At 40.0% G+C, this 18389-nt stretch overlaps 1 protein-coding gene and 1 long non-coding RNA gene across 2 annotated transcripts in view; one reads left to right on the forward strand and one right to left on the reverse strand.

Annotated features, from left to right (window-relative positions):
* Positions 1–2553, reverse strand: part of EFHB (EF-hand domain family member B) — an 80657-nt gene extending 78104 nt beyond the window's left edge. The window contains exons 1-2 of the mRNA XM_070727253.1: positions 2417–2553; positions 1875–1937 (exon numbers count right to left, since the gene is read on the reverse strand). Of these exons, the coding sequence (XP_070583354.1) occupies positions 1875–1937; positions 2417–2509 (156 nt within the window). The 5' untranslated portion in view covers positions 2510–2553. The remainder of the gene's footprint in view (positions 1–1874; positions 1938–2416) is intronic.
* LOC139153396 (uncharacterized) overlaps positions 1799–18389 on the forward strand; it is a 30137-nt gene continuing 13546 nt past the window's right edge. The window contains exon 1 of the long non-coding RNA XR_011556812.1: positions 1799–2012. This is a non-coding gene — a long non-coding RNA (uncharacterized lncRNA). The remainder of the gene's footprint in view (positions 2013–18389) is intronic.

Consider the following 18389-nt stretch of genomic DNA (forward strand, 5'->3'; position numbering starts at 1 on the left):
AAACAACATGGCACACTATTTTTATTTTATTTTATGAAACTGTTCTCTAATTGTTTTTCCAGAGGGAGATATACTGGAACCATTGATAACAATCATTGAAAAAAACAGCTGTGTGGAATGGAGCTAAATGTTCCATCATTGTTTGCTCTTTTTTTTGAATGAACTACTTTTTTCACATTTATGCATGTGTGCACCTTTAAGATTCCTTGGCATAATTGTCTTACTTCTAAAAAATACGAGGAGAGTGCAGATCAAAATTAATTTGGCTTAATTTAATTTGTCTTGAACTATAATTCAAAATTGTTAATGGGATAAAACATGACATTTCCAATAAAAATTACAGTTTAATAAAACAAAATTACAATTTGGCACAAACAATAGCCAAGCTTAGAGAGAAGCAAGGACTCCACGGTTGTCTGGGTTGTTGAGATACAGTGGTACCTCTACTTAAGAACTTAATTTGTTCTGTGACCAGGTTCTTAATTTTAAAGGTTTGTAAGTAGAAGCAATTTTTACCATAGGAATCAATGTAAAAGCAAATAATGCTTGCAAACCCATTAGGAAAAAAACAAAAGTTCGGAATTTGGGTGGGAGGATAAGGGGGGAGAAGAGAAGGAGGACAGTCACTACAGAAGGAAAAAGGTGAGGTGAGGGGAATAAAAAAAAATGTTTAGGCTTAAAAAAAAAAGGACTAGGAGGCGGCGAGGAGGAGCACACGCCTCCCATACACCCGGCATGAGGCTGCCTCCCATACACTGCGCCAGAGAGAGAAACCCAGGCAGGCGAGAGGAGGGAACCTCTCGCTCCTTTAAGCGAAAGGCTGCTGCTGCTGCTACCTGCTTCCTCTTATTTCCCATGCTGAAGGGCTCCCCTCTCCTCTTGCACTCTTTGTAGCCGGCACCTTTCCTTCACTGTGGTAACTCTTCGGTTTGGCTGAAGCTGAGTTGATCCGGCCAGGGCGAAGCGCCCCCTTTTGCCTTTCCGTGCCTAGACGCTCTGAGAGGCAACCTCGTGCCGGGTGTATGGGAGGCAGCGTGAGGGAGCTACCACAGCGAAGTGGTTTATTCCCTCTCCAAGCGCCCTGAGAAAGGGAAATGCTTTGTTTGATCTGGGCTGCCAAAGCCTCCTTAAGTGCCACCGAAAGGCTCCTTTGGCAGCCCAGAAAAGCCCGAGATGGCTGGGATTAAAGGGGAAATGGCAAGAAACTGGTCAGGCCTTTATGCTGCTCTCAAATTTCCTGGCAAATTTTTCCCGGCTCGGGTTCTTAAGTAGGAAATGGTTCTAGAGAAGCAAAACAATCTTGAACACCCGGTTCTTATCTAGAAAAGTTATTAAGTAGAGGCATTCTTAGGTAGAGGTACCACTGTATCTGGAACTTTTTGATCAACCATCACTAAACACATACAGTATAAGCAGACATATTAAAACTTTTGGTCCGCCATGAATTGAAATATAGAAATAACCAAATTTACATACAATTCAAAATAATAAATAAAAAAGATAAGGAAACAAAAAGACCAAAACACATTCTCTCCAGCAAACAACACCCAAATATGCAGCAAAATGTCAAGCACAAAACAATACCTTAACCGAATTATCAAGAAGAAAACCACACCCCCACTAATACTGACTGGACAAGATACTGTACAGGGAGTAAACTCCACACTCACAATTATGATGTTACATGGTTAAGCAATGAAACATCTGAAAGGGAACAACCAAGCTCAAAGAACACAAAGATCCAAAGTTCAACCCTGACCTATAAGTATTCTCTTTTATTATCCCTCCTGCATGAGGGAGTCAGATATATCTGTACCACCACCTACAAGGTGGTTAGATGGAAAGACAATAAACTGAAGAATTAATATACTCACACTGGATAGGATATCTGTAAGACAAGTGGCAGCAGTTTCTCCAATTGGTATTAACTTTCCAGCCTGCAAAAAGCAAACAATTGAAACTACACAACCAAAAGACAGGAAAGAAAATTATCGGCTCCAGAATTCAGCAAGGTAATTTCCTTATAAGGATTAGATGGCATTTATTTTACTTTCAGTAGGTCCTGATAAGATTTGGAGGGTCCCATCCCAGAAGATTATCTAATACTGCCGGATTTTTGTTACTGTACAATTATAAAATTTCTAGGTTGGGGTCTGGCACTAACTTTTGCCAATCCCTTTTTGCTCTCGTTTAAGAACATTCTTGGGGTGTTAAGAAATGACTGCGACCTCGGGAAATGTAGTCAAAACAATGTTTATCTCCGAACGTCTTACAAGTTGCCAAGGTCAACAAACGCTGGTCTAAAAGGCGGGGGGTGGGGGCGTCTTTTGGGCAACGAAGAGTTGGGGCAACTTCTAATCCAAAAGCGGAAAGAGTGAGATGGCGTCAGTGACGAAAACTAGGTATAAATACTTACTGTGGGGAGTTCAGGAAACCGGTCGATAAATTTCCCCGGGTACGCTTGCCTAACAGTCCCATGCAGCCTCTTAATCGGTAGCCCGCCCACCATCCTGACCAGTTGGACAATGGCGGAAAGAGGATGTTTCCTTGGGTAACCTAGCGACAGGAAAGCTTTCCGCTCCCTCTCTCTGCTGCCCCCGCCCCACAAGTAAGTACTGTACTGGATCCACTTTTAAAAAATTTACTCAGAACGATTTGCCGGGTAAGTGCCAGTTTGAGTCATGGATATATTATACTACTATATGTACTGTCTATAATGCATGTACTGAACCACATTTCCTGCAACTATTTTGAGGCTATCACCTTTAAACCCCCATACAGTTTTTCTGTTGAGAAAGAATTGTTGATATATATTTGTTTTTGTAGATATATATAAACCCCCATACAATTTTCCTGTTGAGAAAGAATTGTTAATATATATTTGTTTTCGTATATTTTCTTTTTCTTTTAAATTTTATTTATTTATTTTTCTTTAGACAAACAACATGAACAACATTTAACATTTAAAGGAGCTACAATTGCTCCGCTAGTCATAGAAGTCTAATACAGGAAAAAAAATCTAACTATAATCAGATCCATACAGAAAAACAATTAATAATATTCTACATCTATATTTCCATTTTGATATTATGATTCATTTAGTTAAAAACAGTTCTAATATCAATATAATACTAAACTATAACATTCAATTTTATATTTTTATTTTAATAAAATAATTAAACTAATTCAAGCCAATTAATTAAACGCAAAAAGCTTATATTTTAAAATGTCTTAAAATAACACAATGCTACATAATTATATACTTTAAAATCTACTTCTTTGTATCTACTTTAACAATATAATAAAGTGTTTAAAATCAGTTACTCATTGTAAAAAACCTTATCTTTTAAATTTCTTAATATAAAACTATCCTTAAAATATCAATATATCATTTATTTAGTTTCATAAATTTAATTGTTTTAAAATTTGTTCATATATTATTAAAACTCTTTTTTAATATTCCACCAATTATACACTTTTTCCCAAGTTCTATAAAACTCTGTTTCCATTTGATTATTTAACCATCTTGTCATCATGTCTAATTCTACACATTCCATAATTTTTTGAATACTTCTTCATCTTTTGGTATATCCTTGTCTTTCCATTTTTGCGCAAACATAATTCTTGCCGCTACTAATATATGAATTATTAGATAATATATTTCTTTTTTATATTTAATATCACAAATGCCTAATAGGAAGAATTCCAGAGTCTTTTTAATCTTGCCCGATGGGAAGTGAAGCGCTGGGGTGGGGGTGTCCTGACAACTCCCACCCCAGTGCTTTGCCTCCCGCCGGGCAAGAGCGCTCTTCTGCCGGCCACGGGCGGGGGCGAGGGGCGGGAGAGCCTCCTGCGTCGGAGACATTTGGGTTTTTGGCTGGGGGGGAGGCAGGAGGTCCGGCGCTTCACCTCCTCTCCCAGCCAAAAAGGCAAAGCCGGCAGCTGTAGCAGCTGCTACAAGAGGCTTCCCCGCCCCTCACCCGTGGCTGGCAGAAAAACCGCCAGTGGCTTCAGCTTCCCATTGCTCCGCGGGCGGTTTTGCCCCACGCTGCTTTGCCCTGCCTGTTGTCCTGGGTGAAGTGCTGGGGGGAGAGAGTTAGGAAGGTCTTCCTGCTCCCCCCCACCCAAAAACACAAAGACAGTCTGCCGCCACCCGCGGAGCAATGGGAAGCTGAAGTCGCCAGCGGTTTGAGCCTCCCTTTGCCCCACGCTGCTTTGCCCTGCCTGTTGTCCTGGGCAAAGTGCTGGGGGGAGGGAGTCAGGAAGGTCCTCCTGCTCCCCCCAGCCAAAAACACAAAGACGGTCTGCCACCGCCCGCTTGAGCCAGGATGACAGGCAGGGCAAAGCAGTGTGCGGCGGCTTCAGCTTCCCATTGCTCTGGGGACAGTGGCAAACCGCCTTTGTATTTTTGGCTGGGGGGGAGCAGGAAGACCTTCCTAACTCTCTCCCCCCAGCACTTCACCCAGGACAACAGGCAGGGCGAAGCAGCATGCGGCAAATGGAGGCTCAAACCGCCGGCGGCTTCAGCTTCCCATTGCTCCATGCCGCTTCCCCTGCTTGTCATCCTGGCTCAAGCGGGCGGCGGCAGACCGCCTTTGGTTTTTGGCTGGGGGGGGAGCAGGAGGACCTTCCTGACTCCCTTCCCCCAACGCTTCACCCAGGATGACAGGCAGGGCAAAGTGGCATAGAGAAAAGGGAGGCTCAAGCCACTGGCAGCCGCAGACCTCCATTGTGCTTTCAGCTGGGAGGGGGTGGAGCAGGAGGACCTTCCTGACTCCCTCCCCCAGCGCTTCACCCAGGAGGACATGCATGGCAAAGGGGCGGGGAGGATCGGGAGGCTCAAGCCTCCTTCGGTGGTGGCGGCCGGCTTCCGGGTTTCTGAGTTTTGGGCTTGCATGCATTAATCGCTTTTCCATTGATTCCTATGGGAAATAATGTTTCGTCTTACGAACTTTTCACCTTACGAACCTCCTCCCGGCACCAATTAAGTTCGTAAGATGAGGTATTACTGTAATATTACTTTTAAAATATGAGTGTGTTTTAATCTTTTCATACCATATGAAAGCATGGCAGCCAAGCAGGGCCGCTATCAGGAATTTTGGGGCCCCATACGGCCTAAGTGTCTGCCCCCCCGCCATTTTAAAACTACTGCCCCCCAAATCCCGTGCCATGCCACCATGGCCACACACCCTGGGCAAGCCCTCCCCTAGCCCTCTGAGGTCAAACACAGCTCTGATGTGGCCCTGAATGAAATTGAGTTTGACACCCCTGGCCTAGAGGCTAAATCCTATGACCAAGGGCTAAGAGAATGAGTATGTTTAGCTCAACAAATAGAAAACTGAGGGGGAATATAATAGTAGTTTCCCTATCCTTAAAGGGCTGCCACAGAGCAGATGGCATCTATTTATTCTCCATGCCACCTGAAGGTAGTACAAGAAGCAATGGGCGGAACCTCACCAAGAAGAAATGCAATCTGGAAATAAGGAAAAACTTGGGACTGGGCAGCATAGAAATAAATAAATAAATAAATAAATAAATAAATAAATAAATAAATAAATAAAACCCTTCTTTTTTATTAAAAGAAATTAATAATTTTAAAAAACCAAAATCCATTACTATTAAAATTAAAACAACCAGCAAAACTATTATTAAAAACAGGTGAGGGCTGGGTTTTTTTCTTTGTTATTATTTAAGTGCTTTTATCATATGCTTTAAATCAAGAGTCACTTCTCTCTCTGTTTCTCTCTCTTTCCTGTCATTCTCTGCCTCAATCATTTTCTCATTTCTCTTTTTTTCTCCCCTTTTTTCTATCATTTCTCTCTCTCCCTTCCTTCCACTTTTCTCTCTCTCACTTTCTTCCTCTCTCTCACTCTCTTCCTTCCTCTCTCATCTCTCTCATCTCTTTCTTTCTCTCTCTTTCTCTCTCTTGCTTTATTCCTCTCTCTCACTCTCTTCCTTCCTTCCTCTCATCTCTTTCTTTCTCTCTCTCTATATTTCTCTATCTTGCTTTCTTCCTCTCTCACACTCTCTTCTTTCCTCTCTTATCTCTTTCTTTCTCTCTCTTTCTCTATCTTGCTTTCTTCCTCTCTCTCTCTCACTCTCTTCCTTCCTCTCATCTCTTTCTTTCATTCTTTCTCTCTCTCTTTATCTTGCTTTCTTCCTCTCTCTCTTCCTTCCTCTCATCTTTCTTTCTTTCATTCTTTCTTTCTCTCTCTTTCTCTCCCTTGCTTTCTTCCTCTCTCTCACTCTTCCTTCCTCTCTCATCTTTCTTTCTCTTTCTTTCTCTATCTTGCTTTCTTCCTCTTTCTCTCTCTTCCTTCCTCTCTCATCTCTCTTTCTTTCTTTCTCTCTCTTTCTCTCTCTTGCTTTCTTCCTCTCTCTCTCACTCTTCCTTCCTTCCTCTCTCATCTCTTTCTTTCTTTCTCTCTCTCTCTTTCTCTATCTTGCTTTCTTCCTCTCTCTCACTCTCTTCCTTCCTCTCTCATCTCTCTTTCTTTTTTTCTTTCTCTTTCTCTATCTCTCCCCCTCTTGCTCTCTCTCTCTTTTTCTCACTTTCCCTCTCTTGTTTTCTTTCTCTCTCTCTCTTGTTTTCTTTCTCTCACTTTCTTGTTTTCTTTCTCTCACTCTTTCTCTCTCTCGTTCTCTCTCTCTTGCTATTTCTTTCTCTCCCCCTCTTTCTCTCTCTCTCTCTTTCTCACTTTCTCTCTATCTTGTTCTGTCGCTCTCACTCTCTCTCGTTCTCCGGAGGCTAGCGAAAGTGATTTTTAGTGTCGGGCACGCGGGCCGGCGCGCGCTCTCCCCATCCCCCTTTTCTTACTTTGAATGTTTCAGGTGGGCTGGCAGGGGGATGGGGAGAGTGTGTGCCGGCCCGCACACCCGACATTGAAAATCGCCTTCGCCGGCCCCGCTGTGAGAACGCCTGCCCCGCCTCTCTTGCAGCGGAGGAGAAAGAGATGCGGATCGGACGGGTGGGTGGGGGGCAGCAGCAAGTAGCCAGGGGTGCGAGGGGGCTAGAGGCGGGGGCGGCCGTGGCTTCCTGCGCGCCCTTGGAAAAGGGTGCGCAGGCGGGCATTTTGGGGTGCGCTGGCGCAGGTGTGCACAGCCTACATGGAACGGTGCCTGGGCACAATGACTGCTGTGGGCGCCAAGGGGCTGGCACATGATGGCGGGCCAAAACCAGGGACCCCCCATTTTTCACTTTGGCCGGGCCCCTGATGCCAGTACAAGTAGTACCGGCCTATCAGTGGCCCTGCAGCCAAGCATTAAATCATGGCCTTCTAAATTAAGTAATCTTCAATTTTCAAGAGTTAGCCATTCTTTTATCCATGTTAAAGCGGTGGCTTGATAATATAACTTCCAATTAGGGAAGCCGAGGCCTCCTCTTTCTTTTCGATCTTCTAACGAATTTTGTTTTATTCTTGGTTTCTTACCTTGCCATATAATTTTTTTTGTAATTCTATTTAGTTCTTTAAAAAGATTTGGTCCTGGATTGATTGGAATAACTTGGGAAAGGAATAATACTTTAGGAAGGATATTCATTTTAATTGTGGAAATTCTCCCAACTAGGGATAATCGCAGATTGTTCCATGTTTCCAAATTCTTTTTAATCTGTCCTATCAACTTTATATAATTATCATTTTTTAAAGATATGGCTTTGGAGATTATCCATATACCCAAATATTTTACCTTTTTTGTAACTTTCATATTTGTTAAGTTTTCAAGATGTTTTATCTGTAGTTCTGTCATATTTTTTGTTAATATCTGTGTCTTCTCCTTGTTAATTTTCAGACCTCCAACTTTCCCATATTCTTCTATAAGATCTATTAACTTCGAAATAGATATCAAAGGATCTTCTATTATAAAAGCTACGTCATCTGCAAAGGCCTGAACTTTATATATTTCTTTTTTAATCTTCAACCCTTTTATTTCTTTTTCTTCTCTTATTTTTATTAATAACACTTCCAGTGTTAAAATAAATAATAATGGTGATATTGGACATCCTTGCCTCACTCCTCTTTGTATTTCTAATTTTCCTGTTTGTTCGTTATTTATTATAATTCTAGCTGATTGGTTAGAATATATAGCATCGATTATATTGAAAAATTTAGTTCCTACATTAATTTTATTTAGTTGTATTTTCATAAAATTCCAATATACATTATCAAATGCTTTTTTGGCGTCTAAAAATATAAGTGCCATTTGTTTTTCAGGATGTTGTTCATAATATTCTAATGTATTTATTATTGTTCTTAGATTATTTTTAATTTGTCTACCTTTCCGTTCTGATCTTCATGTATTATTCCATTTATAATGTTTTTAAACCTAATAGTAAATATTGATATAAAAATTTTATAATCTACATTTAATAATGATATCGGTCTATAATTTTCATTTTTTTTCAGTTCCCACTTTGTGTATTAATGTTATTAAAGTTTCTGTCCATGGTTTTGGTAGTTTACCATCTGCTATTATTTGATTAAATATTTCTAACATATTTAAGAATAATATTTCAACATCTAACTTATAAAATTCTGTTGGTATCGCATCTGGACCGGTAGCTTTATTATTTTTCTGATTTTTAATGGATTGTCGTAGTTCTATTTCTGTAATAGGTTTGTTTAGTTTTTGTTGTTGAGCTTCTGTTAACATCGGTAAGTCTACAGCACTTAAATAATAAAAAATTAAATCTTCCTTTATTTTGTTCTTTTCCATATAATTTCCTATAAAATTCTAATGCTATTTCCTTTTTTTCATCTGTTCTATGTCTTATTACGCCTTTGTTATCTATTAAGTTTTTAATAATTTTGTTTTCTCTCTCTTTCCTAAGTTTATATGCCAACCACCTTCCTGGTTTATTTGCATGTTCAAAATATTCTTGTTTTGCTCTTGATTCTTGTTCTATCAAGCTTATTTTATGTTTTAATACCTCTCTCTGGTTTTTAACTTTATCATCACATTCATCTTTTTGCATTTTTAATTCTAATTTTTTAAAATCATCTTCTAACTTTTGATAGAAACATAGAAACATAGAAGTCTGACGGCAGAAAAAGACCTCATGGTCCATCTAGTCTGCCCTTATACTATTTTCTGTATTTTATCTTAGGATGGATATATGTTTATCCCAGGCATGTTTAAATTCAGTTACTGTGGATTTATCTACCACGTCTGCTGGAAGTTTGTTCCAAGGATCTACTACTCTTTCAGAAAAATAATATTTTCTCAGGTTGCTTTTGATCTTTCCCCCAACTAACTTCAGATTGTGTCCCCTTGTTCTTGTGTTCACTTTCCTATTAAAAACACTTCCCTCCTGGACCTTATTTAACCCTTTAATATATTTAAATGTTTCGATCATGTCCCCCCTTTTCCTTCTGTCCTCCAGACTATACAGATTGAGTTCATTAAGTCTTTCCTGATACGTTTTATGCTTAAGACCTTCCACCATTCTTGTAGCCCGTCTTTGGACCCGTTCAATTTTGTCAATATCTTTTTGTAGGTGAGGTCTCCAGAACTGAACACAGTATTCCAAATGTGGTCTCACCAGCATTCTATATAGCGGGATCATAATCTCCCTCTTCCTGCTTGTTATACCTCTAGCTATGCAGCCAAGCATCCTACTTGCTTTCCCTACCGCCTGACTGCACTGTTCACCCATTTTGAGACTGTCAGAAATCACTACCCCTAAATCCTTTTCCTTTGAAGTATTTGCTAACACAGAACTGCCAATACAATACTCAGATTGAGGATTCCTTTTCCCCAAGTGCATTATTTTACATTTGGAAACATTAAACTGCAGTTTCCATTTCTTTGACCATTTATCTAGTAAAGCTAAATCATTTACCATATTACAGACGCCTCCAGGAATATCAACCCTATTGCACACTTTAGAATCATCGGCAAATAGGCAAACCTTCCCTACCAAACCTTCCCCTATGTCACTCACAAACATATTAAAAAGAATAGGACCCAGAACAGACCCTTGTGGCACACCGCTTGTAACCTGAGTAGAGTCTCCATCATTTTAACTACAACTGATGTCAAGCTAACTGGCCTGTAGTTACCAGCTTCTTCTCTACTGCCCTTCTTGTGAATAGGCACAACACTGGCCATTCTCCAATCCTCAGGAACTTCTCCTGTTAACAAGGATTGGTTAAACAAATCAGTCAGGGGGGTAGTAATGACAGATCTGAGTTCTTTAAGAACTCTGGGGTGGATGCCATCTGGACCCATTGCCTTATTTATCTTTAATCGTTCAAGTTCTTCTAAGACATCGGCTTCTAAGATCACTGGAGCTGAATCCGTACAGCTGGAAGCAATGCTATATCCCTCTATAGTATTATTTTGTAAGGTGTCTTTTGAGAAAACTGAACAGAAGTAGCTATTGAAATGGTCAGCGATCTCCTTATTCCCATTAATGCATGTATTATTCCCGGTACTAAGCTTTGTGATGCCGCAGATTTTCTTCTTCTTATCACTAATATATCTGAAGAAGGTTTTATCCCCCTTCTTTACAGATTTGGCAATTTCTTCCTCTTTTGAGGCTTTAGCAGCATATATTATCTGTTTCACCTCCTTCTGTCTCATTTTATACACCTCCCTATCAGCTATACTTCCAGACTCTTTATACCTCCTATAGGCAGCCTTTTTTTCATTGACTATAGCCCTTACATCATTGCTAAACCATAGCGGTTTCTTCTTCCTTTTACCTTTAGTTATTTGTCTTACATACAGTCCAGTGGCTTCTAAGATGGCCTTTTTTAATACAGTCCACTGGGTGCTCGCTCCTGCCATTTTATCCCTCCCCTTTAATTCATTATCTAAATATTCCCCCATTGCATTCAAATTTGTTTTTCTGAAATCCAATACTTTGGTTGTATTATAGGATTGCTCACAATGAGTTTTTACATCAAACCACAAACATAGATGGTCACTGCAACCTAAATTCTCTCCCACCTTGACATCTGAAACCCAATTCCCATTCGTAAAAACTAAATCTAGAATATTCTCCCCTCTAGTTGGTGTCTTAACCAGCTGTGCCAGAGCTGCTCCTGTAAAGGCCTCTACTATATTCTTACTTTTGCATGTAAGGGCACTGGGGATATTCCAGTCAACATCAGGCATGTTGAAATCACCAATAACCACAATATCTCCCTTTACTGCCATTTGGGTAATTTCATCCACCATCTTGTTGTCATATTCCTCGGATTGCCCTGGAGGCCTATAGATCACCCCAATTCTAATGACAGAACCTTCTTTATTTTGCATGCAAATCCAGAGAGTCTCTAGATCTTGACATGTATTTTGAATTAGTGTTGTTTTTAGACTTTCTTTAATATAAATGGCTACTCCACCTCCCCTTCTCTCTATTCTATCCTTCCTATACAGTGTATATCCTGGTATGGATATTTCCCATTCATTAGAATCCTTAAACCATGTCTCAGTTATGGCAACCAGGTCCAAATTATCTCTAGATATTATGGCCATTAATTCACAGTGCTTGTTGCTCAAGCTTCGAGCATTCGTGCACATTACCCGAAGAACATTATTTTCATTATTAGTTTGCCCTTTATCATCAACAACTACATCTATATTATTTGCAGCTCCCTTTTCATAAGCTTCCAAAAACTGCTTTATCCTCATTGGTCGGGGACAGAAATCACCCACATCAGTTACATCTCTGTCCCCTTTACCTAGTTTAAATGCCTGTCCAAAAAAGTTCTGAATTCCTCACCGAGTACCTGGGTACCTCTGTATGATGGATGCAAACCATCCTTCTTAAACAACTCCCTATTACACCACCTACTGACATCATGACTTACATAGCCAAAACCTTCAGCTTTACACCACTGCCTTAACCACACATTAAACTCTCTGATACACGTTGTTTTATCCTCTTGGCCACAAACCGGTAACACCTCTGAGAAACTCACTGAATGAGTTATTTTACCCAGCTCCACACTTAGACATTGAAAATCTCTTTTTACTACATTAACATTTCTCTGGGACAAATCATTTGTGCCAAGATGCACCACCACATCAACGTTATTACCTTTACTCACAGCCTTGACAATGTTTGTAATCCGCCTCCTGTCCCTGCTGGCAGTGGCCCCTGGGAGACACCTCAGCACCTTCACCACATCCTTGCTATGTCCCAAATCAACACCTCTAACAGTCGAATCACCCACAAGAAAATGTGTCCTCTTTTTATTTCTACTATTTATTTCTTTATTTCTACTACTAATATATGATATTGTAACTTCCTCTCTTTATCCTTTTTTGCTGTATAGGAAATTGTTAACCTGCGTATATATGCCTTTGTTGTATCCCAAAGATTTTGTGGGGTAGTATCATTATTCTTATTTATTTTGAAAAAGGCCTCCAGTTCTTTCTCTATCCATTCTTTATATTCTGGGTCATGAAAAATGTTTCTATTGATTGACCAGTTATTTACTTTTCTCTTACCTTTCCAGTATATAACTAAGGGATTATGATCTGCCCAGCTATTGGTTTCAATCTCAATACAGTCATACCTCGTCTTACGAACCTAATTGGTTCCAGGGGGAGGTTCGTAAGACGAAAGGTTCGTAAGACGAAACATTGTTTCCCGTAGGAAACAATGTAAAGTCAATTAATCCGTGCAACCAAAAAAAAAACCCCGCAAAAAACCGCTGCCGCCTGGCTGTCACCTTTTAAAACAGCCTGGGGGCTTCTCAGCGACCTCCCGAACGCCGAACGCCAAACCCAAACTTCCGGGTTCAGCGTTCGGGAGGCCGCCGAGAAGCCCCCAGGCTGTTTTCAAAGGTGACAGCCGGGCGGCGGGGCTTCCCAGCAGCCTCCGAACGCTGAACGCGGAAGTTCGGGTTTGGCGTTCAGCTTTGGAAGGCTGCTGGAAAGCCGCCCGGCTGTTTTAAAAGGTGACAGCCGGGCTGGAGGGCTTCCCAGCAACCTCCCGAACCCCAAACCCGGAAGTTCGGCAAAAGTTCGGGGTTCGGGAGGTTGCTGGGAAGCCATCCAGCCTGGCTGTCACCTTTTAAAACAGCCGGACGGATTTCCAGCAGCCTCCGAACGCCGAACCCGGAAGTTCGGGTTTGGCGTTCGTAACACGAAAAAAGTTCGTAAGAAGAGGCAATTTTTTTCTGAACCCCGGGTTCGTATCTTGAGTTGTTCGTAAGACAAGGGGTTCGTATCTTGAGGTACCACTGTATCTCTGATCTTTTCCATCGTGTGTGCTGGTGCCCAAGCCATATCAATCCTAGGCCAAGTTTTATGAGGATTAGAATAAAAATTGTATTGCTTGTTTTGTGGGTGGCATTCACGCCATATATCTTTTAATAATAGTTCTATACTCATTTTCCAAAATGTTGTAGGTAGAATTACCTTTTTTTTCTTTTCTTTTTTTTCCTTGTATAATCCATTTGACTATCTGAAATCGCGTTAAAATCACCTATTATCATATTTCCTATTGCTAGTTCAATTATTTTATTATGCAATTCTTTGTAAAATTGTTTTTGGTTGTCATTTGGTGCATAAATTGAAATAATTACAAGAGGTATCATTTCTAACTCTAACTGTACCATTAAAATTCTGCTTTCACTATCACTGTATATTTGTTTTGATTCCATTATTTCGTCAATATACATTGTTACCCCTCTTTTCTTTTGATTTGCCAAACTAGTATATAATTTCCCCAATTTTGGGTTGTTCAGAAGACTTCTCTTTGATTTTTTAATATGAACTTCTTGTAAAATATTTATTTGAGCTTTTTGTTTTCTAAGTTTGGCTAATATTTGATTTCTTTTCCTGGGGTTATTCAGACCATTAACATTGACTGAAAAATTTTTCAGATCTTGTGACATTTCTATTTATAGTATTTTTTTATTTCTTTCGGTTCACGTAATCTACTGTCTAAAACCAATTGTTGAGATTTTAACATCTTGCATTTCTCCCTTTTCCCCACCGGTGGCCCCCCACAGGTCTTCTTTTTCCTTCAGTTCTATCTGTAATTGGTCGATTTTATTCAGTCCACTTTGGGCAAAAAAAGCTCTTGCTTCGTCCACACTCTCTATCTTAACTTTCATTGCTTGCCAAGTCAGGGTAAGCGCTTCTGGTACTAACCATTGGAAAACTATATTCTTTTTGATTAAGACACTTGTAAGGAAATAATATTCTCTTCTACTTTCTCTTACCCTCTTTGGGACTTGTTTCAAGATTGTAATATCTTTCCCTTTGTATTTCCAAGTCTGATTTCTCACCTGTTTTAAGATGTCGTCTTTAATTACTCTTCTTGCAAACTTGATGTGGACTTCTCTTGGTAGGTTGTGTTGCCTTGCATAGCCCGTTTGGACTCTATAAATTTCGTATATCTCTCTGATAAGTTCTTGTGGGTCTGCTTGTAATATTTCTCCTATTATCTCTGCCATCTTTGCGGCTAAATCTTCATCTTTTTCTTCCTCAATGTTTTGAAATCTCAAGCCATGAGATGCTGATTGAAGTTCCAGGTTAGATATCGCTTCGTCAAAGCCTCTGCAGGCCGCATAGTTATGTTCTTCATATTCCTCCACCTTTTGTCCTATATCTTGAACTTTTTCTTCTGTTGCTTTTTTTTTTTCATTTTCTTGTAGATTCTGTTGTATTACTTTCACATTTCCATCCATCTCATTCATGCTCCCTTTAACTTCACTGATTTCGGTTTTAAGTTCACCAATCTTCTTGAGTTCGATTTTTAAAGTACTCATTTCGTTTTTCATCTCTTGTTTCATTTCTTCAAAGTATTTTTTCACTTCTTTATTTGTGTCTAGTTGAGTTTTTGTTTGTGTTTGCATTTTCTGCATAAATTCTTGGATGCCAGCTAGGGTATATTGAATAGACTGAAGGTGTAATTCAGCTGGTGGCTTTTCCTTCTCTTCCTCTTTCTCCTTGGCTAGCATTGTTGTTATTGTTCTTTGTTTTAAAGGAGATGATGTTGGAGATATTTTTGGGGTGGGTGTTGGAGTTGATGCTTGTTTTCGAGTTGTTGTTGTTGTAACAGAAGTCACACTTTGTGCCCTGTAGGAACCTTTCATATCTCAGAGGTTTACAGTTTATTATACAATATCTTAAAACTTCTTTTACTTTGTAATTAAAATAGTAATTATAAACAATTTAAAAGAGAAAAAAAGAAAATTTAACAATCCTTAAGAGATCAAGTTTAATAACAATATGAAAAATATAAAATGAAAAAAAGGAGAAAGTAAACAAAGTATTTGCTATATATTCAAAAGATAGAGTGTAGAGAAAGAGGTTGCACTAGCAGAAATAAAACAAGAAAATAATAAAAGAGGAAGGATAATACTAAGGGGAGAGAAAAAAATATTCACTTAACTATGCAATAAACACTATACTATATTATTAGTTTGGGGGGATACACCATGTAAAGCAAAGGGAGAATAAAATTCTAGCACATTTTAAAAATCAAATTTAACTCAAAGAAAAGGAAAAAAGTCAAAGGAAGGTCAACCTAAGTAATTATGAAAAATGTAAGAATATAGGAATATAAGAAAGAAAAAAATTAAAAATTAAAAATATTATAAAGTGAAAAAAAGTTAAAAAAAATAAGGTATTGATATTAAAAATTCAGATAAAAATTAAAAACCGTATCAATAGCTTTAAAAATATAAAAGGACGAACAAGAAGAAAAGACAGATTTTAAATTTCTTCCAGAGTGGTCTGTCTTGATTCTCAGTCTTTTATCAGGCAAAAAATAGTAAAAATAGGTCCAAAAATAGGTCCAAAGTCCAAATCCTGAAAGAAATGCAAAAAGAAAAAATGTATATAATAGTTATGTTACTAATATAAAAGTCAAATCATATAAAATCAGGAAAAAATTAAAAAGTTCTAATCCATCTTTTTTTTTTTTACTTGATCCTTACGCTCTTGTCATCAGGCAAAATAGTCCTTCAATGAATACCTCCAAATTAATACAAATCTTATTCTTCTTTCTTTTCTTGATTGTAAATAGTTGTGAATAGTTATAAATATCTAACGTAATCCAATTTTTTAAAAAAATAGTAAAAGAGTCCAAAAATTTAATTTAATTCGGCAAAATATAGTTCATTAAAAGGAATTAAGACATCTAACAGGATTTCTTCTGAGTTAATCCAATTAAAAGTTCATTTCAGTTATTTATATGATATTGATGATATATTAAAATTATCAGTCCAAATATTTGAAAATTTTAAAAAACCAAAGTCAATGTATAATAGTTAAAATATAAAAAGCTTCAATCAATTTTTTTCCCCTTTGTGAGACAAAAGAAAGTAGATCCGGCCGTTCTTATTTTGCGGAAGAATTTCAATACAGGTTTTAAACTTTATTTAACTTTGCCTTTTACTTTCAAGATCTTCACTTTTCCAATATCAGGTACCAAAAAATTACCTTTAGGTGCTTTTCTTTTCCTCCTTCTGTAGGTCTGTTTTTGAAGACTTCTTTGTTATTTTCTTAGCTTCCTCCATAGACTGATCGCTATGGCCATGTCTCTGCAGCCTCTGGGACACGGTTCTCCATTGCTGCAGCCGCGGGGCTTTCCTTACCCTTTGGGGCAGTGGCGATCTACCCCTAGGGACCCAGGAGACCCCCTGTTCAATGCCGAGCCCTCCGGGCTCTGGCAAAGTGCAAATAGGTGCCCTGCAGCAGAGAAAAGGCAAGGCGAAGACGGAGCAATGTCTTCGCCCGCCCGGTGCGATCGAGCGTCAACCCGGAAGTCGTTTTCATAGATTTTCACGGGTACAGGTATGAAGGTCTTGGCATATTCGGGTTTCTTCCCAAGTAGGATTCAGATATTTCTGGCGACGTTTCGACGAGATTCCCCTCATCATCTTCAGGCTGGTGCTTCTTTCCTTGTTATGGGGTGAACACAGAACAAGTGTTCACCCCAGAACAAGGACAGAAGCACCAGCCTGAAGATGACGAGTGGGAGCTCATCAAAACGTCGCCAGAAATATCTGAATCCTACACGGGAAAAAACCCGAATATGCCAAGGCCTTCAGATAGATAGATAGATAGATAGATAGATAGATAGATAGATAGATAGATAGATAGATAGATAGATAGATAGATAGATAGATAGATGGAGAGAGAGAGAGAGAGAGACAGACAGACAGACAGACAGACAGATAGATATAGATATAGATTTACTTATAACATGGAAAGGTAATAGATTTTCTAAAATTGAATTTCTACTAGCTGTTAAATTTGCCCAATTTCCTAGTCATGAACTTAGCAGGTCCTCTTTCATGAAGTTCATAAACAGTGCACCAGATGCAGTAGGATTTCCCCCCCAGTATTGAGTCACATTTAATGAAATATACTTCAATGGAAGTATTCATTACCAGTACTTATAGATATTCAAAAAAAAGCATTGTTGAACCAGTAGACCAGCAGTCCCCAAACTAGGGTCCGTGGGACAGATGCAGCTCACTGAGGCTATTTATCCGGTCCACGGGTGACTTCCAGCACCATTAACAGTCCGTTGCTGGGGGGGTGGGGACCACGGCAGTCAGGAGATTGCTGTCGGGGCAGCAGGGGCCCGCTAACATCAAGTCTTGCGTCTGCCAGCAAGGCCAGCCACCCAAGGAAGCAGCGCACTTTTCAAACACGCTGCATCCCCGGGCAGCCAGCTTTGCTCGGCGCCGTCGGGCTTGACATCAGCGGGCCACTGTTGCCATGACAGCAACCCTCTGACTGCCGTGCTGGCTTGCCTTGTGCCACGGGGGCGGGGGGCAGCCACTTGCAAGCCCAGGGAGGGTGACACACGGCATTGGGGCTGCTTCTAGGCTGATCCCTCCAGTTAAATAAAACTAAACAAGCTGGTGGGTGGAGGAGACGGATGCCGGGGAAGCCTTTCCTCCCCTCCCCCTTCGTTCCTTTTTGGCTGGGGAGCAAGAGAAGCGGAGACGGGCAAAAGGTGGACGCTCATGCTCAGTTCCCTTTGGAAGCTAACAAGCTGCCAGGACAGTGTTGCCTGCGGAGGGAGCCCTCTGGTGGTCAGCCACGGCCACAGCAGCCCCCCTTTCGAGCCGCAGGCAAAAGAGATGCGCCTTTGCCCCTTCCTGCCGAGAGGGAAAGCAAACGGCTCTGCTGTGTCGAGAAAGGGAGGGAGGAAGAGAGAGAAATAGAGGGGGGAAGAAAGAGAGAGGGAGAAAGAGAGGGAGGGAGGAAAGGAAGGGAAAGTGTGAGAGAGAGAGGACTCTTGATTTAAGCATTTGGTAAAAAGCACCCAAGTAATAACAGGAAAAAAACCCCCAGCCCTCACCTGTTTTTGTAAATGGTTCAAGAATTCACACACACACACACACACACACACACACACACACACACAAGGGGAAAGGAGATAGGGATGGAAAAAGAGGGGAGAA

The sequence above is a fragment of the Erythrolamprus reginae genome, chromosome Z (genome assembly GCF_031021105.1).
Source record: "Erythrolamprus reginae isolate rEryReg1 chromosome Z, rEryReg1.hap1, whole genome shotgun sequence".
Taxonomy (NCBI): Eukaryota; Metazoa; Chordata; class Lepidosauria; order Squamata; family Dipsadidae; genus Erythrolamprus; species Erythrolamprus reginae.